The sequence below is a fragment of the Cherax quadricarinatus genome, chromosome 9, assembly GCF_038502225.1.
Source record: "Cherax quadricarinatus isolate ZL_2023a chromosome 9, ASM3850222v1, whole genome shotgun sequence".
In the NCBI taxonomy this organism is placed as follows: domain Eukaryota; kingdom Metazoa; phylum Arthropoda; class Malacostraca; order Decapoda; family Parastacidae; genus Cherax; species Cherax quadricarinatus.
The window spans coordinates 38,287,398-38,315,242 of record NC_091300.1 but is presented as its reverse complement, the minus strand read 5'-3'; the positions used below and the strand labels follow the sequence as shown (position 1 = coordinate 38,315,242).

At 38.7% G+C, this 27,845-nt stretch overlaps 1 protein-coding gene across 1 annotated transcript in view; it reads left to right on the top strand.

Annotated features, from left to right (window-relative positions):
• The window catches only part of Asciz (ASCIZ zinc finger protein), a gene marked incomplete at its 5' end in the record, with an annotated part of 128,543 nt that extends 101,328 nt beyond the window's left edge, over positions 1 to 27,215 (top strand). Inside the window, 1 exon segment of the mRNA XM_053772578.2 lies at positions 26,108 to 27,215. Within this exon segment, the coding sequence (XP_053628553.2) occupies positions 26,108 to 27,191 (1,084 nt within the window).
• Between the last annotated feature and the right edge of the window lie 630 nt (positions 27,216 to 27,845).

Below are 27,845 nucleotides of genomic sequence, written 5' to 3'. Positions count from 1 at the left end.
ATACTCATTTACTGACAACTCGGAGTTACAACGGGTTCTCTGACGAGTTTTATTGTACGTATTAATATTGTAGGTAGTAGGTTGGTAGACAGCAACCACCCAGGGAAGTACTACCGTCCTGCCAGATGACTGTGAAACAAAAACCTGTAACTGTTTTGCATGATGGTAGGATTGCTGGTTTCTTTTTCTGTCTCATAAACACGCTAGATAACAGGGATATCTTGCTACTCCTACTTACACTTTGGTCACACTTCACAGACACGCACATGCATATATATATACATACATCTAGGTTTTTCTCCTTTTTCTAAATAGCTCTTGTTCTTCTTTATTTCTTCTATTGTCCATGGGGAAGTGGAAAAGAATCTTTCCTCCGTAAGCCATGCGTGTCGTATGAGGCGACTAAAATGCCGGGAGCAATGGGCTAGTAACCCCTTCTCCTGTAGACATTTACTAAAAAAGAGAAGAAGAAAAACTTTATAAAACTGGGATGCTTAAATGTGCGTGGATGTAGTGCGGATGACAAGAAACAGATGATTGCTGATGTTATGAATGAAAAGAAGTTGGATGTCCTGGCCCTAAGCGAAACAAAGCTGAAGGGGGTAGGAGAGTTTCAGTGGGGGGAAATAAATGGGATTAAATCTGGAGTATCTGAGAGAGTTAGAGCAAAGGAAGGGGTAGCAGTAATGTTAAATGATCAGTTATGGAAGGAGAAAAGAGAATATGAATGTGTAAATTCAAGAATTATGTGGATTAAAGTAAAGGTTGGATGCGAGAAGTGGGTCATAATAAGCGTGTATGCACCTGGAGAAGAGAGGAATGCAGAGGAGAGAGAGAGATTTTGGGAGATGTTAAGTGAATGTATAGGAGCCTTTGAACCAAGTGAGAGAGTAATTGTGGTAGGGGACCTGAATGCTAAAGTAGGAGAAACTTTTAGAGAGGGTGTGGTAGGTAAGTTTGGGGTGCCAGGTGTAAATGATAATGGGAGCCCTTTGATTGAACTTTGTATAGAAAGGGGTTTAGTTATAGGTAATACATATTTTAAGAAAAAGAGGATAAATAAGTATACAAGTTATGATGTAGGGCGAAATGACAGTAGTTTGTTGGATTATGTATTGGTAGATAAAAGACTGTTGAGTAGACTTCAGGATGTACATGTTTATAGAGGGGCCACAGATATATCAGATCACTTTCTAGTTGTAGCTATACTGAGAGTAAAAGGTAGATGGGATACAAGGAGAATAGAAGCATCAGGGAAGAGAGAGGTGAAGGTTTATAAACTAAAAGAGGAGGCAGTTAGGGTAAGATATAAACAGCTATTGGAGGATAGATGAGTTAATGAGAGCATAGGCAATGGGGTCGAAGAGGTATAGGGTAGGTTTAAAAATGTAGTGTTAGAGTGTTCAGCAGAAGTTTGTGGTTACAGGAAAGTGGGTGCAGGAGGGAAGAGGAGCGATTGGTGGAATGATGATGTAAAGAGAGTAGTAAGGGAGAAAAAGTTAGCATATGAGAAGTTTTTACAAAGTAGAAGTGATGCAATGAGGGAAGAGTATATGGAGAAAAAGAGAGAGGTTAAGAGAGTGGTGAAGCAATGTAAAAAGAGAGCAAATGAGAGAGTGGGTGAGATGTTATCAACAAATTTTGTTGAAAATAAGAAAAAGTTTTGGAGTGAGATTAACAAGTTAAGAAAGCCTAGAGAACAAATGGATTTGTCAGTTAAAAATAGGAGAGGAGAGTTATTAAATGGAGAGTTAGAGGTATTGGGAAGATGGAGGGAATATTTTGAGGAATTGTTAAATGTTGATGAAGATAGGGAAGCTGTGATTTCGTGTATAGGGCAAGGAGGAATAACATCTTGTAGGAGTGAGGAAGAGCCAGTTGTGAGTGTGGGGGAAGTTCGTGAGGCAGTAGGTAAAATGAAAGGGGGTAAGGCAGCCGGGATTGATGGGATAAAGATAGAAATGTTAAAAGCAGGTGGGGATATAGTTTTGGAGTGGTTGGTGCAATTATTTAATAAATGTATGGAAGAGGGTAAGGTACCTAGGGATTGGCAGAGAGCATGCATAGTTCCTTTGTATAAAGGCAAAGGGGATAAAAGAGAGTGCAAAAATTATAGGGGGATAAGTCTGTTGAGTATACCTGGTAAAGTGTATGGTAGAGTTATAATTGAAAGAATTAAGAGTAAGACGGAGAATAGGATAGCAGATGAACAAGGAGGCTTTAGGAAAGGTAGGGGGTGTGTGGACCAGGTGTTTACAGTGAAACATATAAGTGAACAGTATTTAGATAAGGCTAAAGAGGTCTTTGTGGCATTTATGGATTTGGAAAAGGCGTATGACAGGGTGGATAGGGGGGCAATGTGGCAGATGTTGCAAGTGTATGGTGTAGGAGGTAGGTTACTGAAAGCAGTGAAGAGTTTTTACGAGGATAGTGAGGCTCAAGTTAGAGTATGTAGGAAAGAGGGAAATTTTTTCCCAGTAAAAGTAGGCCTTAGACAAGGATGTGTGATGTCACCGTGGTTGTTTAATATATTTATAGATGGGGTTGTAAGAGAAGTAAATGCGAGGGTCTTGGCAAGAGGCGTGGAGTTAAAAGATAAAGAATCACACACAAAGTGGGAGTTGTCACAGCTGCTCTTTGCTGATGACACTGTGCTCTTGGGAGATTCTGAAGAGAAGTTGCAGAGATTGGTGGATGAATTTGGTAGGGTGTGCAAAAGAAAAAAATTAAAGGTGAATACAGGAAAGAGTAAGGTTATGAGGATAACAAAAAGATTAGGTGATGAAAGATTGGATATCAGATTGGAGGGAGAGAGTATGGAGGAGGTGAACGTATTCAGATATTTGGGAGTGGACGTGTCAGCGGATGGGTCTATGAAAGATGAGGTGAATCATAGAATTGATGAGGGAAAAAGAGTGAGTGGTGCAATTAGGAGTCTGTGGAGACAAAGAACTTTGTCTTTGGAGGCAAAGAGGGGAATGTATGAGAGTATAGTTTTACCAACGCTCTTATATGGGTGTGAAGCGTGGGTGATGAATGTTGCAGCGAGGAGAAGGCTGGAGGCAGTGGAGATGTCATGTCTGAGGGCAATGTGTGGTGTGAATATAATGCAGAGAATTCGTAGTTTGGAAGTTAGGAGGAGGTGCGGGATTACCAAAACTGTTGTCCAGAGGGCTGAGGAAGGGTTGTTGAGGTGGTTTGGACATGTAGAGAGAATGGAGCGAAACAGAATGACTTCAAGAGTGTATCAGTCTGTAGTGGAAGGAAGGCGGGGTAGGGGTCGGCCTAGGAAAGGTTGGAGGGAGGGGGTAAAGGAGGTTTTGTGTGCGAGGGGCTTGGACTTCCAGCAGGCATGCGTGAGCGTGTTTGATAGGAGTGAATGGAGACAAATGGTTTTTAATACTTGACGTGCTGTTGGAGTGTGAGCAAAGTAACATTTATGAAGGGATTCAGGGAAACCGGCAGGCCGGACTTGAGTCCTGGAGATGGGAAGTACAGTGCCTGCACTCTGAAGGAGGGGTGTTAATGTTGCAGTTTAAAAACTGTAGTGTAAAGCACCCTTCTGGCAAGACAGTGATGGAGTGAATGATGGTGAAAGTTTTTCTTTTTCGGGCCACTCTGCCTTGGTGGGAATCGGCCAGTGTGATAATAAATAAAAAATAATTAATATTGGTAGAATTACCAACAGTATGTTAAGTAAAAGGACACAAATGCAACTAATGTGACATTTTATTGTGGCAACGTTTCACACTCCAGGGGCTTCGTCAAGCCGTTACAAATAATACATGGACACAGTATATATAGGCATAGAGTGAGGTGTAATACTAGTGGTAGTAGTAGTAATATTATTTTTATTAGTAGTAGTAGCAATACAATATGGTAGAACGATAAACTTGCACATGAGTACCTTTTATACCTTTATTCATGTGCAAGCTGATTGTTCTACCATATTGTATTATTACTACTACTACTGCTGCTGCTGCTGCTGCCATTATTATTATTACACCTCACTCTACTCTGTGTCCATGTATTGTTTGTAACAGCTTGAAGAAGCTCCTAGAGAGTGAAATGTTGCCACAATAATAATAACAAGTTTATTTCTTTGCAAGGGTTACAATGTGTAATTACAATTTTGATTTGCTAAGTACAAAGCTAGCCACTATCATGCCGAGGCATTTCGGGCAAATTAATCCTAATACATAGTAACTAATTAAAACTAGATAAGATAATAGTACATAGTAATTATACTTAAAACTAAACATGGAATAGTGGTTAGCTGTTTTACAATCTTATTTGGACTTAATAAATCTTATGTATACTTAGTACAAAATCAAATTTACAAGGAATGGTGCAGGTGGTAATATTTTATGGAATGGCAGAATTAACCCTTAAACGGTCCAAATGTATATATACGTTCACCTGCGCAGCGCCCCAAATGTTTTGAGAAAAAAAAAATTTTATTGGAAAAAAGAGCATGTGGTACCCAGGCATCCCCAATTTTTTTCATATGGTGCACACTGAGTGAGCACACCCATTCTCTCATGTCTAGGTGACTCAGGCCTATCGTGCCAATGTTGAATGAATGACAAAGGAAACGCTATGCGAGAGAACATATATAAATGTTTGGACCGTTTAAGGGTTAAAAGCCAGGTGGTCACATGATAAAACTAGTCAGTAGATGATTGGTTGATTTGGTTAATATTGTGAGATAAGATGGTTTTTTAGCAGAGTCCTAAATTTATAAGCTGTCTGGAGATCCGTGACCTGTTCCGGTACCGAGTTACAGATCTTCAGGCTTTTTATGTGCATAGTGTTCTTGCATAGTGAGAGTCTTACTCGAGGGATGTTGAAAAGTGCCTTATGCCTCGTATTGTGACTGTGCATTCTGTTGTAACTGTCGAGGAGTAGTTTTAGGGGAGGGTTTACAGTGGAGTTTAAAGTTCTGTATATGTAGTAGGCACAATAATAAGAGTGTATGTCTTGTATATTTAGCAAGTTGAGTTTTTTGAAAAGTGGTAGGGTGTGCTGTCTAGCACAGGAGCTGGTTATCACCTGCACAGCAGCTTTTTGTTGGATTATTAAGGGTCTAAGGTGGTTGGCAGTGGTTGAGCCCCAGGCACAGATACCATAGGTGAGGTAAGGATATATTAGAGAGTGGTACAGGGTAAGGAGAGTCGTTTGTGGTACATAGTAGCGTATCTTGGAAAGGATTCCTACTGATTTGGAAATTTTCTTGGCTTTGTGATGGGTATGAGACTGAAATTTAAGATTACAGTCAAGGGGAAGACCTAGAAATTTGCCCTCCGTGTGTCTTGATATAGGGGAACCATTTAACAGTATGGTGAGTTGAATATTTGAGGCTCTGTTGCCAAACAGCATGAAGTAAGTTTTGTCTATGTTGAGAGTGAGTTTGTTGGTCATCATCCAAGCATATATCTTTAGCAGTTCATTGTTTACAGTGTTTCCAAGCACAGCTGGAGTAGACATATGTAGTGTCATCTGCGAATAAAACTGGTGTAAGGAGTTGGGATGCGTTGGAGAGATCATTGATGTAGATAAGAGAGAGGAGTGGGCCTAGGACACTACCTTGGGGTACTCCTACAGCTACAGGTTGGATAGTGGAGTTGACTCCATTTGCATGTACATACTGGTGTCTGTCGTTAAGATAGGATTTTAGGTAGTCAAGAGAATGTCCTCTTATGCTGTAATGATTCAGTTTGAGGTGCAAGAGATTGTGGTCAGTTGTGTCAAACGCTTTTCTTAGGTCAATAAAGAGCCCCAGGGGATATTCATTTTTATCGAGAGCTGTGTATATTAAGTCAAGCATTTGTATAATAGCATCATTTGTGCTTTTTTTTGGTCTAAATCCAAACTGGCATGGGTTAACTATGTTGTTGGATGTAAGGTAGGAGTAAAGTCACTTGTATATTATTTTTTCAAATATCTTGGAGAGTAAGGGCAATTTTGATATGGGTCTGTAATTGTTCAAATCATTTGGATCTCCACCTTTGTGGATTGGAGTGACCCTTGCTGTCTTGAGCATGGATGGGAAGGTTGAGGATGCTATAGATTTGTTAAACATTGTTGCAGTAATGGGCGACAGTTCTAGTGCAGCTTTTGTATATATGAATGGCGTCGAGTTATCTAGATCATCTGATTTGTTTTTTAATGATTTAACCCTTTGACTGTTTTGGTCGTATATATACGTCTTACGAGCCAGCGTTTTTTACGTGTATATACTCATAAATTCTAGCTGCTTTAAATCAAGCAGGAGAAAGCTGGTAGGCCCACATGTGAGAGAATGGTTCTGTGTGGTCAGTGTGCACCATATAAAAAAAATCGTGCAACACGCAGTGCATAATGAGAAAAAAACTCCAACCATTTTTTTAATTAAAATGCCGAATTTTTGGTCTATTTTCTAAGTATTTATGGTTGTATTCTCGTTTTCTTGGTCTCATTTGATAGAATGGAAAACTTATTATAGAAATAGAGGTGATTTTGATTGGTTTTACTATGAAAATAATCTTGAAATGGAACTCAAAGTAGGGGAAATGTTTGATTTTTTGTCGATGTTCAAAAGTAAACAAATGATGTCATTTTCCAATAAATGTCCAAGTAGCCATTCTAATATGCAGTCATGAATGGGTTGACATTATTTATACAATTATTACAATATTGCAGTAGTCTGCATAACAGTAAATCTTCTATTTTTTGTTTGTATAAAAACTCAAAATATAAAGCAATAGTAATATCAGAGGGGCCTGGAGATGTGACTGATGAACAAAGAAAATGTTATTTTAGAGCCAGGAATGTCTGCATTGTTCATTCTGGACCCTATTTTGAAATTGTCATATTTTTTCATTTTCATGAAATTGGCCAAATTGCAAATTTCTGACCATGTTATTGGGTAGTTGAAATCAGTAAATGGGCAGTTTCTTGTACTCAATCGATAGAAAAAATGGAGTTCTAAAGAAATAGCTATGAGCTTGGTCGACTGAAACAATGAAATTAGCTGAAAATAGGGCTCAAAGTGGATGAAATCGCCAATTCATACATATCGCCGAGGTCGCTAACTTCGCGAGAGTGTAATTCCATCAGTTTTCCATCAAATTTTGTTCTTTTGGTGTCATTACAATCAGGAAAAGATTTTCTATCATTTCATAAGAAAAAATAATTTTTTTTTTTTTTAAATTTTGCGACACTAGGAGACACTTCGGGATTTGGGGTTGCGACAGTCAAGGGGTTAATGATAAGTGAGAATTCATTGGGATTAGTTGGAGCTAGAAATAGAGTACAGTGGTCCCTCGATAATCGTAGGGCTCGAGAGTCGTAGATTTCGAAAATCATAGCGATATTTTCGTATAAACATTTCGTATAAAGATTGACTCGCGAATAGTAGTTCGTCCGGGACGTGTACGCATGCTGTGAGCCGGGGCTGCCTCCCTTCCCAGCCAGTGTGGCATTGTTTACCAGTGAGCGACGGTCCCCTCACTTGCTCCTACAAAATATTTCATAATATTCCATTCATTTTAGTGCTTGCAAGTACTAAATAAGCTACCATGGCTTCAAAGAAAGCTCCTACTGCCAAGCCTTTGGTAAAGGTGAGAAATACGATTGAATTTAAGAAAAACATCATTGAACAATATGAAAGTGGCTTAAGTGCGGCCGAACTGGCCAGGATGTATAACAAGCCCTATACAACCATATGTTCCATCGTGGCCAAGAAAAAGGAAATCAAGGACACTGATGTTGCAAAGGGGGTAAATATGCTGACAAAAACGAGATCACCAGTACTCGAAGAGATTGAGAAGTTATTATTGGTGTGGATAAACGAGAAACAATTAGCAGGAGATAGTATTATGACGTCGATTATTTGTGAAAAGGCTAGGCAGTTGCACGACGATCTGGTAAAGACATTGCCTGCAACTAGTGGTGATGTGAGTGAATTTAAGCCAGCAAAGGTTGGTTTGAGAGATTTAAGAACCGTAGTGGCATACACAGTGTGGTAAGGCATGGTGAGGCTGCCAGTTCGGACCACAAAGCGGCTGAATTCAAGGAGTACATAGAGGCTGAAGGACTGAAACCTGAACAAGTATTCAATTTTGATGAAACAGGCCTCTTTTGGAAGAAAATGCCAAAGAAGGCCTGCATTACACTGGAGGAAAAGGCAATGCCAGGACACAAGCCTATGAAAGACAGGCTGACGCTTATGTTCTGTGCTAATGCTAGTGGGGATTTCAAAGTGAAGCCATTACTAGTGTACCATTCTGAAAATCCCAGAGTGTTCAGGAAAAACAATGTTATGAAGAGTAAATTTTGTGTGTTTTGGAAATCTAATAGTAAGGCATGGGTCACGAGGGAAATTTTCTTCGAGTGGTTCAATGAAGTGTTTGGCCCTTGTGTGAAGAATTACCTCCTGGAAAAGAAATTGGATCTCAAGTGCCTGCTAGTAATGGACAATGCACTTGCTCATCCTCCAAACTTGGATGACCTAATTTTTTGAGGAGTTTGGGCTCATCACAGTAAAGTTCTTGCCCCCGAATACCACTCCTCTCCTCCAGCCCATGGACCAGCAGGTCATTGCAAACTTTAAAAAACTCTACACCAAAGCAATGTTTCAAAGGTGCTTGAATGTGACCTCACTCACTTGACCCTAAGAGATTTTTGGAGAGAACACTTCAGCATCCTCCATTGCATAACCCTTATAGGTACAGCTTGGGAGGAAGTGACTACCAGGACTTGGAACTCTGCTTGGAGAAAATTGTGGCCAGATTGTGTTGACAAGAGGGATTTTGAAGGGTTTGGGGCTGACCCTGATGAGCCTATGTGTGTTGTTAAATCTATTGTGGCACTGGGGAGTTCCATGGGGTTGGATGTGTGTTTGGAGGATGTGGAAGAGTTGGTGGAAGACCACAATGAAAAGCTCACCACTGAGGAGCTGTAAGAGCTTCAGCAGGAAGAGCAACAGATCACAGCTCAGAATCTTGCTGCAGAGGAGGAGGAAGAGAGATGGAAGAAGGTGCCTTCTTCAGAAATTAAGGAGATTTTTGAAATGTGGGGTAAGATGGAAAGATTTATGGAGAAACATCACCCTGACAAGGCTGTTGCAAGCCATGTTGGCAAAATGTACAGTGACTAAGTCTTGGCCCATTTTAGGTAAGTGTTAAAGAGACACCAGAAACAGAGCTCTCTCCACAGTTATTTTGCGAGACAGGACTCCAGTGACTCTCAAGCTGGTCCTAGTGGCATTAAGAAACAGAGAAGAGAAGTAACCCCAATTGGTACCTGAGGTGTTGATGGAAGGGGATTCCCCTTCCAAACTGTAAATAATCCAATCTCTCCTCCTCCAGTCTCCCATACACTAAGAAGAATTGCCAATAAAGGTAAGTGTTATGCTGTTAATGTTTCATTCATCATGTCCTGTTGTATTGTTTATGTACTACATCTATATTTCATGTAAAAAAATTTTTGTTTTAATACTTCTGGGTGTCAGGAACGGATTAATTGTATTTACATTATTTCTTACGGTTAAAATTGATTCGAAAATCGTAGATTTCGATAGTAGTAGCACCTCCAGGAACGGATTAAATACGATAAACGAGGGACCACTGTATTTGGATAGTTGCCAGTGAGGTACTCGTTCGGAAGGGTATTTGAGCTAGGAATTTGACTCAATATCTTTGATCCTACAGTAGAGAAGAAGACATTAAATTTGTTGGCCGTGTCTATAGGTTTCATGTGAGGTTCATCTGGTTTAGTTAAGTCTATCCCTATTTCCAGTTGGTTTCTTTGAGCCCAAAATTTTGGAGAGGGTTTGCCAGGTACTTTTCATTTCACTAAATCTATTTTCATAATACATTTGCTTATTAGTTTTGTGAGTATTGATGCGTATCTTTTAGTAAATTCTTTGGTAATTAAGCCTAATCTGAACTGTTTTTCAATTTGGTGTTTTTTATTAATAGATTTGAGGATACTTCTAGTTAGCCATGGGCTGTTTAGCCTCTTTTCTGTGATCTGTTTCGTTTTGATTGGGCAATGTTTGCTGTAGAGGTTTAAGATTTTATGTAAAAAAATTTTGATAGCTTTATCGATATTATTACTGTCATCTAGCTCTCTCTTCCAATCAGTGTCACCTAGAGCTAGTTTTAGGTTGTTTATTGATGTCTCATCATGCAGGCAAAATGAGATCTTTCTTGTTTCTTGAGGCAGTTTAGATAAGTTGGTTGTGAGAAAGGTAGGGTAGTGGTCTGTAGTGTTATCTGTGATTATACTTGCTTGTAGTGGAGATATTATGTTGGTCCAGATATGGCCAAGTAATGAGGTACTAGTGTCAGAGATTCTTGTTGGCTTTGTTATAGAGGGTAGCAATTAGCTGGTGTTCATAGCATTTGTGAAATCAGCTACTGTAGGGTCCGTTGCTTGGATAAGGTTGATGTTGAAATCTCCTGCTAATATCAGATGGTGTATTCAACTCTGACTCGATTATCATGTTTCTAAGGTTATTGCTAAAAGTGTAAGTGTTTGAGTGTGGTAGTCTGTAGACTGCACCAACTGTTATAGGTTTCTTAACCCTTTCAGGGTTGAGAGGCCCTCTCCTAAACTTGTTCTCAGGGTCGAAAATTTTTCGGAAAAAAAAAATTATTTTTTCTTATGAAATGATAAAGAATCTTTTCCCGATCATAATGACACCAAAAGTATGAAATTTGATGAAAAACTTATGGAATTATGCTCTCGCGAAGTTAGCGGTCTCGCCAATGTTTATGCATCGGTGATTCTGCCCACTTTGAGCCCTATTTTTGGCCAATTCCTGTGTACTAGTCGACAAAAATCATATTTATTTCGCTAGAACTACATTTTTTCTATCAAATGAGTACAAGAAACCACCCATTTACCAATTTCAACTATCCAATAAAGTGGTTAGAAATTGGCAATTTTGCCAATTTCACACAAATTTCAGAAGATGACAATTTCCAAATAGGGTCCAGAATAAATAAGAAAAACATTCTTGGCACTAAAATAACAAGTTCTCTGTTCGTTAGTCATGTCCCCAGGCCCCTCTTATATTTCTTTTGCTTTCCACTTTGAATTTTTATTCTTACAAAAAATAGAAGATTTACTGTTATGCAGACTACTGCATTAGTGTAGAAATGGTATAAATAATATCAAGGCACTTGTGAAAGAATATTAGACTCACCAGTTGACGTGTATTGGACGCTTGGCATGATTTGTTTACTTTTGAACTTTGGTAAAAATCGAACATTTCTGCTACTTTGAGCTCAATTTCAAGGTACTTTTTATTGTGAAACCAGCCAAAATCATCTCAATTTCTGTAATATGTCTTCCATTCTATAAAATGAGACCAGGAAAACTAGAATACAACCATAAATACCATATGAAAATACAGTGCAAAGTCGCTGTTTTAATCCAAAAATACGGTCAAAGTTTTTTTTTTCTCATTACGCACTGTGTGCTGCAGGATTTTTTTTATACTGTGCACATTAACCACATAGACCCATTCTTTCATATGTAGGCCTACCAGCTTTCTCTCGCTAGATTTGAAGGCGCTAGAATTTAGGCATACTAGTACGTCAATAACCCTGGTGTGTAAGCCGTACTAGTACGTCGAAAACCCTGAAAGGGTTAAGTGTTCTTGATGTGAATTTAGCTATTATATATTCACTGTTTTCGTCCCATACATTAGTTGATTTCACACATTCTAGTTCATCAGAGTAATAGATGGCAGTGCCTCCTCCTGATTGGTCAGGCATGCAGTTATGTATGGCTGTGTAACCAGGTATGGTAAATATATCTGTCAGATCTTGTCTGAGCCAGATTTCAGTAAGTATAATGAAAGTTATAGTAGCATTTAGAGACTTAAGTAGTGCAGTGAGGTCATCATAGTGTTTACTCAATGATCTAACATTGTAGTTGAAGACTGTAATGTTCTCGCTGACACTGAGAAGGGTACAGGTCCTCCATCACAAATCCAGCATCATTGGGACCTGTAGTGTGCCAGATTACTGAGTTTGCCGGATTATAGAGTGGTTAGGTTAGAATACACTTAATAAAATTAACCAACTTGACTTACACAGGTCATTGAACATCGGCAAAAATCGAACATTTCCGCTACTTTGAGCTCAGTTTCAAGGTACTTTTCGTCATGAAGGCAATCAAAATCATGTCTATTTCTGTAATATATCTTCCATTCTATCAAATGAGTCCAAAAAAATGAGAATACAACCATAAAAACCATACGAAAATATACTGCAAAGAGGCGGCTAATGGCTGAGAAGTGAACTCCCTTATTTATCGTCCGTCTTTTTTATTTTTGTTGTACGTTAACCCTTTGACTGTTGCAACCTCCAATCCTGAGGTGTCTCCTGGTGTCGCAAAATTTAAAAAAAAAAAAATTATTTTTTCTTATGAAATGATAGAGAATCTTTTCCCGATTGTAATGACACCAAAAAAAAACGAAATTTGATGGAAAACTGACGGAATTATGCTCTCGTGAAGTTAGCGACCTCGGCGCTGTTTACAAATCGGCGATTTCGCCCACTTTGAGCCCTATTTTCGGCTAATTCCATTGTTCCAGTTGCCCAAACTCATAGCTATTTCTTTAGAACTCCATTTTTTCTATCGATTGAGTACAAGAAACTGCCCATTTACCGATTTCAACTACCTAATAATGTGGTCAGAAATTTGCAATTTGGCCAATTTCACGAAAACTAAAAAATATGATAATTTCAAAATAAGGTCCAGAATGAACAATGCAGACATTCCTGGCTCTAAAATAACATTTTCTTTGCTCATCAGTCATGTCTCCAGGCCCCTCTGATATTACTCTTACTTTCTATTTTGAATTTTTATTCAAACAAAAAATAGAAGACTTACTATTATGCAGACTACTGCAATACTATAAAAATTGTATAAATAACATCAACCCATTCATGACTGCATATTAGAATGGCTAGTTGGACATTTATTGGACAATGGCATCATTTGTTTACTTTTGAACATTGGCAAAAATCAAACATTTCCCCTACTTTGAGCTCCATTTCTAGGTTCTTTTTATAGTAAAATCAATCAAAATCAGCTCTATTTCTATAATATGTTTTCCATTCTATCAAATGGGACCAAGAAAACGAGAATACAACCATAAATACTATACGAAAATAGACCACAAATTCGGCATTTTAATGCAAAAAAAACGGTTGGAGTTTTTTTTTCTCATTATGCACTGCGTGCTCCAGGATTTTTTTTATATGGTGCACACTGACCACACAGACCCATTCTCTCACATGTGGGCCTACCAGCTTTCTCCTGCTTGATTTAAAGCCGCTAGAATTTATGAGTATATATACGTCAAACACGGTACCTCGTAAGACGTATATATACGGCCGCGACAGTCAAAGGGTTAAGAAGCATCTTTCCATCATACATTGCCCAAGTTTCAATGAGATAGCCCAACAAACAACCGAGAAAAAAAAAATATTTACCAAAAATCATATATGGCAAGCCCAAGCCATGTACTGGAAATAAGTCACTTTGTCTGACTTTTCTGGGTTATCCTAGGTTCTCTATACATACACTGCTATATATGATAATCTACATAACTGTATTTGTGTATACCTGAATAAACTTATTTACTTCTAGTCGGTCAACTGAGTACAAGAAACCACCCATTCACTTATTTCAACTACCCAATAAAGTGGTCAGAAATTGGCAATTTGGCCAATTTCACATAAATTTCAACAGATGCCAATTTCAAAATAGGATCCAGAATAAACAGTGCAGACATTCCTGGCACTAAAATAAAATTTTCTCTGTTCATTAGTCATGGCTACAAGCCCCTCTTATATTACTCTTGCTTTTCATTTGAAATTTTTATTCACAAAAAAAAATAGAAGATTTACTGTTATGCAAATTGCTGCATTATTGTAATAACTGTGTAAATTATGTCAAGCCATTCTTGACTACATATTGGACTGGCAGGCGGACAGGTGTTGGACGGTGACGTCATTTGTTTAGTCTTGAGCTTTGCTAAAGAATAGAACATTTTCGCTACTGTGAGCGCAATTTCAAGGTACTTTTTGTCATGAAAGCAATAAAAATCATACATATTTCTGTAATGTATCTTTCATTCTATCAAACGAGACCGAAAAAATAAGAATATAACCGCTAAGCAGCAGCTAATGGCTAAGAAGTGAACTCTGCTATTTATGGTCTGATTTCTTTCATTTTTGGTGTACGTGAAGAAGTATCTTTCCATCATACATTGCCCAAGTTTGAATAAGATAACCCAACAAACAACTGAGAAAATAATATAATAATAATAATAATAATAATAATATCTTTATTTACTACACATACATGTACAAGGTATACAGGCCTAGCTGACATCAGTGACATACTACTACAGTGGACCCCCGCATAACGATATTATTTCAATCCAGAAGTCTGTTTGGGTGCCGTTATAGACCGAATTTGTTCCCATAAGAAATATTGTGAATTAGATTAGTCCGTGCAGACCCCTAAAAATACGCCTACAAAAGCACTTACAAAAATACACTTACATAATTGGTTGAGTTGGGAGCTGATCATTATGCGGGGGTCCACTGTATATAGAAATCCACTTGTTATGCAGAATATTTCAAGAAAATTAGGTCAGTGTCCCAGGATAACACCCACACTAGTCGGCTAACACCCAGGTACCCATTTATTGATGGGTAAACATAGACAACGGGTGTAAAGAAACACGCCTAATATTTCTACCCTGGCTGGGAATCGAATATTTACCAAAAATCATATATGGCTAACACAAGCCAGGTACTAAAAATAAGCCACATTGACTTTTTTGGGGTTATCCTAGGTTCTCTACACATATGCTGCTATGTGTGATAATCTATAGAGAGAAAATAACTTTTTTGTTTCAGGTTTATGGTGCAGTACGAGTGTATATCACAGTTAGCCCTGTGCTACACTCCGTTTTCTCTAATATAAGCCCCCAAGACAGGGATAGGAGAATGGTATTCGTATACTATATCCTCTTCATACCTCCGTCGAACTGCTCAGTATTATGCCAAATATTATTCATTCTGGAGTATTTAACATGTTTTATGTTATTTATATTGTTTCTTGTGTCATATTAGATCAATTGTGATAGGCAAATAAGCTGTAGTGTTGATATTAGCGTAATAATAAAGCATATTCTCCTGCTTCATGAGACTGAGCTCATGGCAGCCGACAGTGGCTTCAAAGCCACCTTATCTTTAATGGATAATGTACTGTGTAGGTGCTTTACATAATGAGAAGCATTTCTTTTATTTATTGGAACCATGGCTAGGGCTAAAAGTAAGCAGGTTAAAACAATGGAGAAAAAGAAATTGGAATGACTTATGCAGCAAGTAGTGCCACCAAACAGTACCAGCAGGTTGGTGTGGCGACCCTGGAAATTTGAAAATATGCTAGCCAAAATTAGTGCCGAATAACTGAAGGAACCGAATAACTGATTGCCGGATTTGTGATGGCGGACCTGTATTAGCCTGACTAGCAGTGTAGTAATGGCAATTACTGATAGGATTGTGTGTGCTGTTCAATAAGAGGTTGATATCAGGATCGATAATTGCATTCATAAGGGGTATGTAGAGAAATAGCTGTTACAATAGGAAAGGTTGGAGGGAGGGGGTAAAGGAGGTTTTGTGTGCGAGGGGCTTGGACTTCCAGCAGGCATGCGTGAGCGTGTTTGATAGGAGTGAATGGAGACAAATGGTTTTTAATACTTGACGTGCTGTTGGAGTGTGAGCAAAGTAACATTTATGAAGGGGTTCAGGGAAACCGGCAGGCCGGACTTGAGTCCTGGAGATGGGAAGTACAGTGCCTGCACTCTGAAGGAGGGGTGTTAATGTTGCAGTTTAAAAACTGTAGTGTAAAGCACCCTTCTGGCAAGACAGTGATGGAGTGAATGATGGTGAAAGTTTTTCTTTTTCGGGTCACCCTGCCTTGGTGGGAATCGGCCAGTGTGATAATAAAAATAATAATAAAAAAATTATTAAAGAACAAAAAGACAAACGCAGTGATGTTAAACCACTAACAATAATGAACTTATGAACTAAGATAGTTAAACCACTAACAATTATGAACTTATGAACTAAGATAATGGAGCTACCGAATATTAAAATAAAACACTTAAGCACCTTGATTATTTCAAAGCTAAAAGTATTGATTTCAAGTATAAAATAAGACAGAGAATAAAACACTTAAGTACCTGGATTAGCACTTTGAATAGCGCCTTAGGTGTCTTAAGTAGCTGGGAATTAATTACTGTTATTCATTAACAGTCATGAAAATATGGATTAGAATAAGGCTAAATTCTACTATACTACAGCACTGAACATGGTTGATAATGTGCTGAGATATGGCTTAACAAGGTTCAGTCAAACCAGTGAATGAGAGGTAACATGCTAGTTCTTGATCATTTGTTATTTCAAACTTCAACCCATGTCTGATAATTTTGCCACGATAATGCCATCACGAGTAAAGCACTGTTTTATTGATGCATTATCACGCTTAAGTTTTCGAAGTCTGTATAATAGGTTCTGACGTTTTTTAGTTAGGCACTCATTTATATACACATTACTTCATTTCTTGATGGAGGAACTTATTAAGATCATTTTTTACATCAATGGAGTTGAATTTTAACCTAACACTTGGTTGTTGACCCGGCTTGCCTAGCAGTTGGGCCTCCTTGATATCACTGGTTTTAATGTTAACTTTTATCTCATCTTTTATTAGTTAGAGTGCTTTGATGGTGCAATTTTCATTGTTTGTATCTGGTGGTAAGGTAGAGCTAGTTAAAATGACAGAGTCTAGGAGCTTGTCTTGTTCAGTCATATCACTTTTATACTGGAAGCATGCATTCCACTGGGATTCCATGCTTAACTTCCGGTCTTGTGCAGCCTCTGACAGCTTGGTGGTGAGGGAATTTATTTGTTTAGTATGTGTGTCTATAGTTGAATGTAGGTTTGCTTGTTCATTAGACGAGTTTATTAATGATGTCAGTTTGTTTTCTAGTTCAATAATCTTTGAGTTTTGTGTCGTAAGATGACATTCAAGGTCTTTAATTCTCGTGTTTTGGGTATGTAGAGAATTCTTTAGGTCCCCAATGAGTTTTTCATAGGCTTCATTTTGTCGTCTTAGCATACTATTTTCCTGTAGAATTTTATCAGTGGAGTCGGGTCGTTGTTGAGGACTGAATTCCTGGGTTATACCTTAGGGTGTTGAGTTGTAATCTATGCTGGCGTTTGCGGTGAAGAGGTCTCGGGTGTTATCCGTAGTTGTAGACAAGTCAGCTTGGGTGTGAGTTATGGATGAGGATGAGTGTTGGTAGAATCTGGAGAAGGTTTTTGAGTCGTCCACCATTGTTGTTGTTTTGTTGGTCTGGGCGGGGGTGAGGTGGGTGGAAGATTCGTTGACGTTCTTCAGGGCAGACATTATGGGTAACAGTTTTCTAGGAGGTTTCGTATCTGTCTTCGTGTTGCTTTTTCTACTCTTGTATCCCATGAGAACACTAGTGGAGTTGATATGGAGTTATTGTAGTGATAATTGTTGCTCTTCACATTAATTTTTATTGTATACTGTACAAGAACTTGGGTCATGAACAGGCAGTGCAGTATCTCAGCATCAAGCATCTTAATCTCCTTCTTACAGCCATTCAGCACCCTAGATTTCACAGTCTCCAAGACTACATATTTGTACAAATTTACTGTTGTTTTTCCTCTTGGAAGAGGAAAATAGAAGTACACCTACCATCCGACTTACAACCTGCTCGACTTACGACCACTCGACTTACGACCGCGTTTTTTTTTGCTAAATTTCTGGGAAATAAACAACTATTTGTGTTGTACACAGTGTTTATCCTAAACCTTACAGTATAAAATACAGTACTAACAGCATAAAAAGTAAAGTAAAACATGAAATACTAAAATAAAACAATAAAATAAAGTCATTACAAAAATGTGATGTTGATATTCAGTAGTAAAGTTCGACTTACGTCCATTTCGACTTACGACCGGTTTCTCGGAACCGAACTCGGTCATAAGTCGGATGGTAGGTGTACAAAGGAAGTTCATTGTAAAGGGGTTAGTGATGTATCTCAGCATCAAACAGTCTCCAAGACTACATATTTCGTTTATAAATTTGTACTTTATTGTGCATCTCATAGTAGAAGATGAAGTTTGAAGTGCAGCAGTACTTGGAAGAGGAAAAACAAGAGGAAAATGGAAGCACAAAAGAAGTTCACAGTAAAGGGGTTAGCTGGTGTGTTCGTATGTGTGCTTACATTCTCAGTGTATTATGGCAGCTTAAGAAATTATTAACCCCTTGATTGTCGCAACCCCAAATCCTGAGGTGTCTCCTGGTGTCGCAAAATTTCCACCCCAAAAAAAAAATTATTTTTTCTTATGAAATGGTAGAGAATCTTTTCCCAGTTGTAATGACACCAAAAGAACAAAATTTGATGGAAAACTGGTGAAATTACGCTCTCGCGAAGTTAGCGACCTCAGCGATGTTTACGAATCGGCGATTTTGCCCAATTTGAGCCCTATTTTCGGCTAATTCCATTGTTCCATTTGACCAAACTCATAGCTATTTCTTTAGAACTCCATTTTTTTCTATCGATTGAGTACAAGAAACTGCCCATTTACTGATTTCATCTACCCAATAACGTGGTCAGAAATTGGCAGTTTGGCCAATTTCACGCAAATTAAAAATATGCTAATTTCAAAATAGGGTCCAGAATGAACAATGCAGACATTCCTGGCTCTAAAATAACATTTTCTTTGTTCATCAGTCATGTCTCCAGGCCCCTCTGATATTACTTTCTTTCTATTTTGAATTTTTATTCAAACAAAAATTAAAAGATTTACTGTTATGCAGACTACTGCAATATTGTAATACAGTGGTCCCTCAATCATCTGACCTGAAAGCCGTCCATTTCGGAAATAGTCCCATTATTTCGTCTAAACATTGGCTCGCAAATGGTCCATTAACTCGCTAATCGTCCTGCGTCTGGGATGCGTACTCACGCTCTGAGCCGCCTGGGCCTGCCTTCCCTGCCATTGTTTACCAGTGAGTGACAGTCCCCTCACTTGCTCCTACGAAATATTTCATAATATTTCATTGATTTTAGTGCTTGCAAGCGCTAAATAAGCTACCATGGCTCCGAAGAAAGCTTCTAGTGCCAGCCCTTTAGTAAAGAATGTGAGAAACACATAATTTATGAAAAAGTTTGTAGAAAAATACAAAGGTGGTGGTGGTAGAGTGGAAGCAGTTGTGATAGTGGTTGATGGTGGTAGTGATGGTGGTAGAAGGTAGTAGTGATGGTGGTAGAGGGTTCCTTCTTTAGTGATTCAGCGATTCTACCAACTCCTCCAATGTTGTTGGAGTTATATAGGGCTACAGAAAACACCGGCACCTCAGCTGCTGCTTCACCACCATTATGGACGGCTTACTCTCAGTGGCCCTTATATACCCAACAACAACACAACACCTCTCGTGACATACGTAATGACTTATTTTATCCATTCTAGAGTATATTCCAGGTTTCTATGCTATTAATATTGTTTATTATGTCATATTAGTTGAATTGTGATAGATAAATAAGCCGTAGAGTTGATATTAGTGTCATATTCTCCAACAATAAACTTACTATCCCTCCCTCACACAAACAAGTCTTCAATAAGAACATAAGAAAGTAGGGACACTGCAACAGGCCTGCTGGCCCATACTAGGCCAGTCCTTCACAAATCCAACCCACTAACAGAACAAATGCTACCCAAGCAATAAGCTCAGGTGCAAGTCCGACTCAAGTCCAACCCCTCTCACTCATGTATTTATCCAACCTAAATTTGAAACTACCCAATGTTTTAGCTTCAATCACCTTACTAGGCAGACCGTTCCACTCATCAACTACCCCTATTACCGATGTTCATTTATACATTTTATTAGTGCTTTACATTTATTTGGCATTCTTTTCTGCATGTAAATCTATATTTATGCTAGGGAAGTGACCCCTGAAGTTACCTAGAGTCCTTATGGTGGGGGATTCCCCTACCAAACAATAACCTCTCTTCCCTCTCTCCTCCTCCCTGTCTTCCATTCATGAACAACAGCCTTCAATAAAGGTAACTGTCATGTTGAATGTTCATTCTTTTGTGCATGTAAATCTATCTTTTAGGTAGAAAAAAAAAATTGTTGTTGATATACTTCTGGGTGTCTGGAACGAATTAATTGTATTTACATTATTTCTTATGGGGAAAATTGATTCGAAAATCATCTATTTCGATAATAGTCCCACTTCCAGGAATGGATTAAGGACGATAATTGAGGGACCACTGTAATTGTATAAATAATGTCAACCCATTCATGACTGCATATTAGAATGGCTAGTTGGACATTTATTGGACAATGACATCATTTTTTGACTTGAACATCGGCAAAAATCAAACATTTCCCCTACTTTGAGCTCCATTTCAAGGTCCTTTTCATAGTAAAACCAATCAAAATCACCTCTTATTTCTATAATATGTTTTCCACTCTATCAATTGGGACTACAGAAACAAGACTATACCCATAAAAACTATACGAAAATACACCTCAAAGTCGGTTTTTTAACCCTTTGAGGGTCGACAGGCCCTCTTCGAAACTCGTTCTCAGGGTCGGCCAAATTTAAAAAAAAAAAAATTATTTTCTCTTATGAAAAGATAGAGAATCTTTTCCCGATCATAAAGACACCAAAAGTTTGAAATTTGATAGAAAACTTACGGAATTATGCTCTCGCAAAGTTAGCGGTCTCGGCGATGTTTACGCATCGGCGATTTTGCCCACTTTGAGCCCCATTTTCGGCCAATTTCACTGTACTAGTCGACAAAAAACATGAATATTTCGCTAGAACTCCATTTTTTCTATCGAATGGGTGCAAGAAACCACTCATTTATGAAATTCAACTATCCAGTACAGTGGTCAGAATTTAGCAATTTTGCCAATTTCACTCAAATTTCAAAAGATGCCAATTTCCGAATAGGGTCCAGAATAAACAAGAAAGACATTCCTGGCACTAAAATGACATTTCCTCTAGTCATTAGTCATGTCTCAAGGCCCCTCTTATATTCTTTTGCTTTCCACTTTGAATTTTTATTTTCACAAAAAATATAAGATTTACTGTTATGCAGACTACTGCATTAGTGCAAAAAATGGTATAAATATTATTGGTGCACTTGTGAAAGAATATTAGACTCACCAGTTGACGTGTATTGCACGCTTGGCACGATTTGTTTACTTTTGAAGTTTGGTAAAAATCGAACATTTCTGCTACTTTGAGCTCAATTTCAAGGTACCTTTCTTTGTAAAACCAGTCAAAATCATCTCAATTTCTGTAATATGTCTTCCATTCTATAAAATGAGACCAAGAAAACTAGAATACAACAATAAATACCATACGAAAATACACTGCAAAGTCGCTGATTTATTAAAAAAAAATGGTCAAAGTTTTTTTTTTCTCATTATGCACTGTGTGCTGCAGGATTTTTTTTAGACTGTGCACACTGACCACATAGACCCATTCTTTCATATGAAGGCCTACCAGCTTTCTCCCACTAGATTTGAGGCCGCTAGAATTTATGAGTACTAGTACGTCAAAAACCCCTACGCGTAAGACGTACTAGTACGACGAAAACCCTCAAAGGGTTAATCCAAAAACACAGTCAAAGTTTTTTTTTCTCATTGTGCATTGCGTGCTGCAGGATTTTTTTTATGCAGTTCACACTGACCACACAGATCCATTCTCTCACATGTGGGTCTATCAGCTTTCTCCTGCTTGATTTGAAGCCACTAGAATTTTTTATTATACGTATATACGTCACACATTGGCTCGTAAGATGTATATATATGACCGAAACGGTCAAAGGGTTAAGGGTCAGACAGAGAGCAGGACTGCAGGAAGTTTGAGGAAGGGTAGGGGATGTGTAAACTGTTTACATTGAATAATATAAACAAACAATACGCAACAGTAAGAAAAATTTTTGTTGCATTTATGGATTTAGACAAGACAAATGTTGCAGATGTTGCAAGTGTATGGAATAAGTGGTAAATTATTGAAAGCAGTTAAGAGTTTTAGCAAGGATAGTGAGGCTCAGGTTAGGGTGTGTAGGAGAGAGGGAGACTATTTTTCAGTAAAAGTAGGCCTTGGTTGTTTAACCCTTTGACTGTTTTGGTTGTATATGTACATCTTACAAGCCAGTGTTTTGGACATATTAATATGCATAAATTATAGCGGCTTCAAATCAAGCAGGAGAAAGCTGGTAGGCCCACATGTGAGAGAATGGGTCTGTGTGGTCAGTGTGCACCACATAAAAAAAATCCTGCAGCGCACAGTGCATAATGAGAAAAAAAAACTGACCGATTTTTTGGATTAAAATGCCGACTTTGAGGTGTATTTTCATATAGTATTTATCGTTGTATTCTCGTTTTCATGGTCTCAAGTGATAAAATGGAAAACATATTACAGAAATAGAGATGATTTTGATTAGTTTCACGAAAACTACCTTGAAATTTAGCTCAAAATATCGGAAATGTTCGATTTTTATCAATGTTCAGGAGTAAGTAAATCACACCACACGTCCAATACACGTCAACTGGGGAGTCTAATATTCTTTCACTAGTTCACTGATATTATATATACCATTTTTACAATAATGCAGTTGTCTGCATAACAGTAAATTTTGTATTTTTTGTATGAATAAAAAATCAAAATAGAAAGCAATAGTAATGTAAGAGGGGCCTAGAGACGTGGCTAATGAACAGAGGATATGTTATTTTAGTGCCAAGAATGTCTACATTGTTTATTCTGGACCCTATTTTGAAATTGGCATCTATTGCCAATTTCTGATCACTTTATTGGGTAGTTCAAATCGGTAAATGGGCAGTTTCTTGTACTCAACTGATAGAAAAAATGGAGTTCTAAAGAAATAGCTATGAGTTTGGTCAACTGGAACAACAGAATTGGCCAAAAACAGGGCTCAAAGTCAGCGAAATCGCCAATGTGTATAAGCCGCTGAGACCGCTAACTTCGCAGGAGCATAATTCCGTGAGTTTTCAACCAAATTTCGTACTTTTGGTGTCATTACCATTGGGAAAAGATTCTCTATCATTTCATTTTTTTTTTTTTTTTTTTTTTTTTTTTTTTTTTTTTTTTTTTTTAAAAAATTTTGCGACATAGAATGACAGTTTCAGAAAGGGGCTTGCGACAGTCAAAGGGTTAATAGGTGGGGTTGTAAGAGAAGTGAATGCAGGGGTATTGGGGAGGGGTGTTGGATTGGAAAATTTAGAATCTAACAGAAAGTTACTCTTTGCTGATGACACTTTTCTTTTTGCGATTCTGTAGAGAAGCTGCAAAGGTTGGTGGACGAATTTGGGAGGGTATTTAAAAGAAGGAAATTAAAAGTGAACATGGTGATGAGGATAAAAATGTAAGTAATGAAAGACTGGATATCAGATTGGAGGGAAGGAATGTGTTCGGATATTTGGGAGTGGCCTTGTCAGCAGATAGATGTATGAAAGACAAGATGAACCATAGAACTGGTGGAGCACTGAGGAGTCTGTGGAGACAAGGAATGTTATCAGTGGAAGCAAAAAGTACATGTATAGTGGTACCGTTATGGGAGTGAAGCATGGGTTGTGAGTGTCGCAACAAGGAGAAGGCTGGAGGCAGTGGAGATGTCCTGTTTGAGGGCAGAGAATTCGTGGCTTGGAGATTAGAAGGAGGTGCGGGGTTACTAAAAGTATTATCCAGAGGGATATATCTAGGAAGGGATTCCAGTCCTGGAGGGAGGGGGAGGGGGAGGGGGAGGGACTGGGATATTTGCAGTGTTGAAAAACTAGTATTGGCACCCCTTTGGCAAGATAGTGTTGGAGTGAGTGATGGTGAAAGTGTTTTTCTTTTTTTTGGTCATGCTACCTTGATTGGGGACATCTCGTTTGTTAAAAATAAATATATGAATATGACACAAACATGCATACATGTGTAAAATACACACACACATTGTTAGACAATTAAAATTTTAAAATTTAATATCAGTACTGCATTGTACCAGGAATATTTTATTAATACTGTAGTCCTCTTTCAGTAAATAATCTTTTCATGTGCATTTTGTTCATTTGGTGCATTATTATAATTATTCTGAGCAGGATTGCAGATGAACAAGGAGCCTTTAGAATGGGTAGGGGATGTGTAGATCAAGTGTTTACATTGAAGCAAGGAAATCTTCATTGCATTTATGAATTTAGAAAAGGATAGGGGCAGATGTTGCAAGTGAATGGAATAGGTAGTAAGTTACTAAATTCTGTAAAGTTTTTATGAGGATGGTGAGGCTCAGGTTAATGTGTGTAGGAGAGAAGGAGATTACTTTCCAGTAAAAAGGTCACCATGGTGTTTAACATATTTATAGATGGGGTTGTAAAATAGTAGGGTGTTGGGGAGAGGGGTGAGATTAAATTATGGGAAATCAAATACAAAATGGGAGTTGACACAGTTACTTTTTGCTGATGATACTGTGCTTTTGGGAGATTATAAAGAAAAGTTGACTTGTACTCGTTGGAACGCAGGAGGGAGAGATATATCATAATCTACACTTGGAAAATCTTGAAAGGATTGGTCCCAAATCTGCACACAGAAAGCACTCCCTATGAAAGTAAAAGACTGGGCAGACTATGCAAAATGCCCCCAATAAAAAGTAGGGGCACCATTGGTACACTAAGGGAAAACACCATAAGTGTCCGGGGCCCAAGACTGTTCAACAGCCTCCCATCAAGCATTAGGGGAATTGCCAATAAACCCCTGGCTGCCTTCAAGAGAGAGCTGGACAGATACCTAAAGTCAGTGCCGGATCAGCCGGGCTGTGGCTCGTACGTTGGACTGCGTGCGACCAGCAGTAACAGCCTAGTTGATCAGGCCCTGATCCATCAGGAGGCCTGGTCATGGACCGGGCCGTGAGGGCGTTGATCCCCAGAATAACCTCCAGGTAAACAGGTTAGTGGACGAGTTTGGGAGGTATGTAAAGGAGGGAAGTTGAAAGTGAGCATAGATAAGAGTTAGGTGAAGTGAATATATTTAGATATTTGGGAGTTGACTTGTCAGCAGATAGATTTATGAAGAATGAGGTTAACCATAGAATTGATGAAAAGAAAAAAGGCGAGTGGTGTTTTTGAGGTATCTGTGAAGACAAAAAATGTTATCCACAGAGGCAAAGAAGGGAATGTACAACACTCTTATATGGGTGTGAAGCATGGGTTGTGAATGCTGCTGCAAGGAGGAGGCTGTAAATATAGTGCAGAAAATTTGTAGTGTGGAGATTAGGAGGAGGTGTGGAGGGCTGAAGAGGGGTTGTTGAGGATGGAACAAAGTAAAATGACTTAGAGAGCATATAAGTCTGTAATGGAAGGAAGGCGGGGTAGGGGTTGTCCTAGAAAAGGTTGGAGGGAGGTGGTAAAGGAGGTTTTGTGTGCGAGGGGCTTGGACTTCCAACAAGTGTGTGTGAGCATGTTAGATAGGAGTGAATGGAGATGAATAGGTTTTGGGACCTGACAAGCTGTTGGAGTGTGAGCAGGGCAATATTCTGTGAAGGGATTCAGGGAAACTGGTTAGCTGGACTTGAGTCCTGGAGATGGGAAGTACAATGCTTGCACTTTAAAGGAGGGGTTTGGGATATTGGCTGTTTGGAGTGACATCTAAACTGTTGTATCTGAGCACCTCTGCATAGACAGTGATTATGCATGAATGATGGTGAAAATGTTGAATGATGACGAAAGTTTTTTCTTTCTCTTTTGGGTCACCCTGCCTTGTGGGAAATAGCTGATGTGTTAAAAAAAATTATTCTCACAAAAAAATCAAATTTAATCGATGTTTTTCTTAAATTGTGGAAACTCATCAATTACAGAGTTTATTAAGGTACACTGTAGCTATACAATATATTACTTGTAATTTATCTTTGTATTACTTTTATCTGTCTATAACAATTTTTAATGTTTAAATTTTTATTTTAAAACTTTTATCTAGAATTCCTTGTGTGGATGTGGGTGTCCAGACAGAGACTGAAGTAATGCGCCGTTCAAGAAGGAAGTCATCTAGCCCAGCAAAATGTTGGAAACTGGCTGGAAACAACATGACTTCGAGAAATCTTGGTAAGCGAAAACGTACAACAGAAACTCAAACAAGACTCACTCACAGAGACAGCAAACGGTTACAGGGTGGGTCACTGCTCCAGATGTCTGGTGCTGGCTCAACTGCAATCACTTCTAATAATGAAAATGATTCTGCTTTTATTGATGTTGGGACAGAAGACTGTAATGATGATGATGAGGGATCTTTTGAGAGCTTAGCATTGCAAGTCAATTTACCAGAGTTTATTACCACACAACAAAGTACTTCAGGTACACAGACAAGTCCTGGTGTAGCTGGGCTTTCACACCCACAGCTTCACAATCTTGCTATTTCTTTGTTTGACCGTGCATGTGGTGAGGATGAACCAGGAATTTCTCCATCATCAATGACTGCTATTACAGCAACACAGACACCAGAGCACCTTGATCCTTTTACTTCTTCACAGCTATTTATTGATGACGATGATGATGATGACTTGCTGGAAGTAGTTAATGAAACTGTGGGAGCAAGAAGACCTCCCTCTCTTGGCCACATTCGTTCATCAAGCATTGAAACTCAGACGGATCATGACGTGCTTCTCAGCAAAAATGCTGATACTCCTGATGATGCTGATGAAATTATTGTAACCACTACAGAAACCCAGACTGATCCTAGTAGTCTCCTTATCTTAAATGGGAATAATGTATACCAGAGTCACAGTGCTTGTCAGGCATCAGGATCATGTCAGGTGCATGAAAGTGACAGCTTATGGTGCACAAGTGAAACTCAGACGTATGAAGATTTCTCTGATATAGAGCAATTTATGCGCTCTACAATTCATACGCAGACACCAGATCATAGCCATAGTGAGTTGTTCCCTGAACTATCTTTCACCCACACTCAAACTCAGACTAGCTTAGATGATCCTCCTGCACTTGTTACTACTCACACACAGACACCTACAAGTAAACAAGTACCCTCAGGTTTATCACACATGTAACTGTAATAAACTGCTCTGCTGTGTCAGTTTTTTTTATTTATTCCTCAGCCATCGTAAAACAAACTGCCACCAGATGTCTTCCCTGGCACCTTGGTTCTCAACACTTTCAGGCAAAGACATTATTCATTGAAGAAATCATACATGTTTAGTAAAAGAAAATTGTAAGAATAAGCTGGGTGACCATCCCAAAAGTGTGGGCTAAATCTGCCAGGTGACAAAATCCATACATAATAAAACTCAGTGATAAATGGTTAAGATAAACAAGTTGAATGAGACATTTATGCAGCATATGGGAAACTTTAATGAGGAAACGTTTCATCACAGTGTCTTCATCAGTACAAATACAAAGAAGAGCAGTGTGAAGAGAGAAGTTTGAGGTAATTAGTCCTTCAGCCTGAAATTGAAGTGGTTGGCAGGCTGGCTAGTTGGTTAGTTAGCTGACTGGCTGGCTCCTTGGCTGGCTGATTGGCTGGCTGGCTGGTTGCCCGGCTGGCTGGTTGCCCGGCTGGCTGGCTGGCTGCTTGGTTGGCTGGCTGGCTGCTTGGTTGACTGGCTGGCTGGTTGGATGGTTGACTGCTTGGTTGGCTGGCTGGCTGCTTGGTTGACTGGCTGGCTGGTTGGATGGTTGGCTGGCTGGCTGCTTGGTTGGCTGGC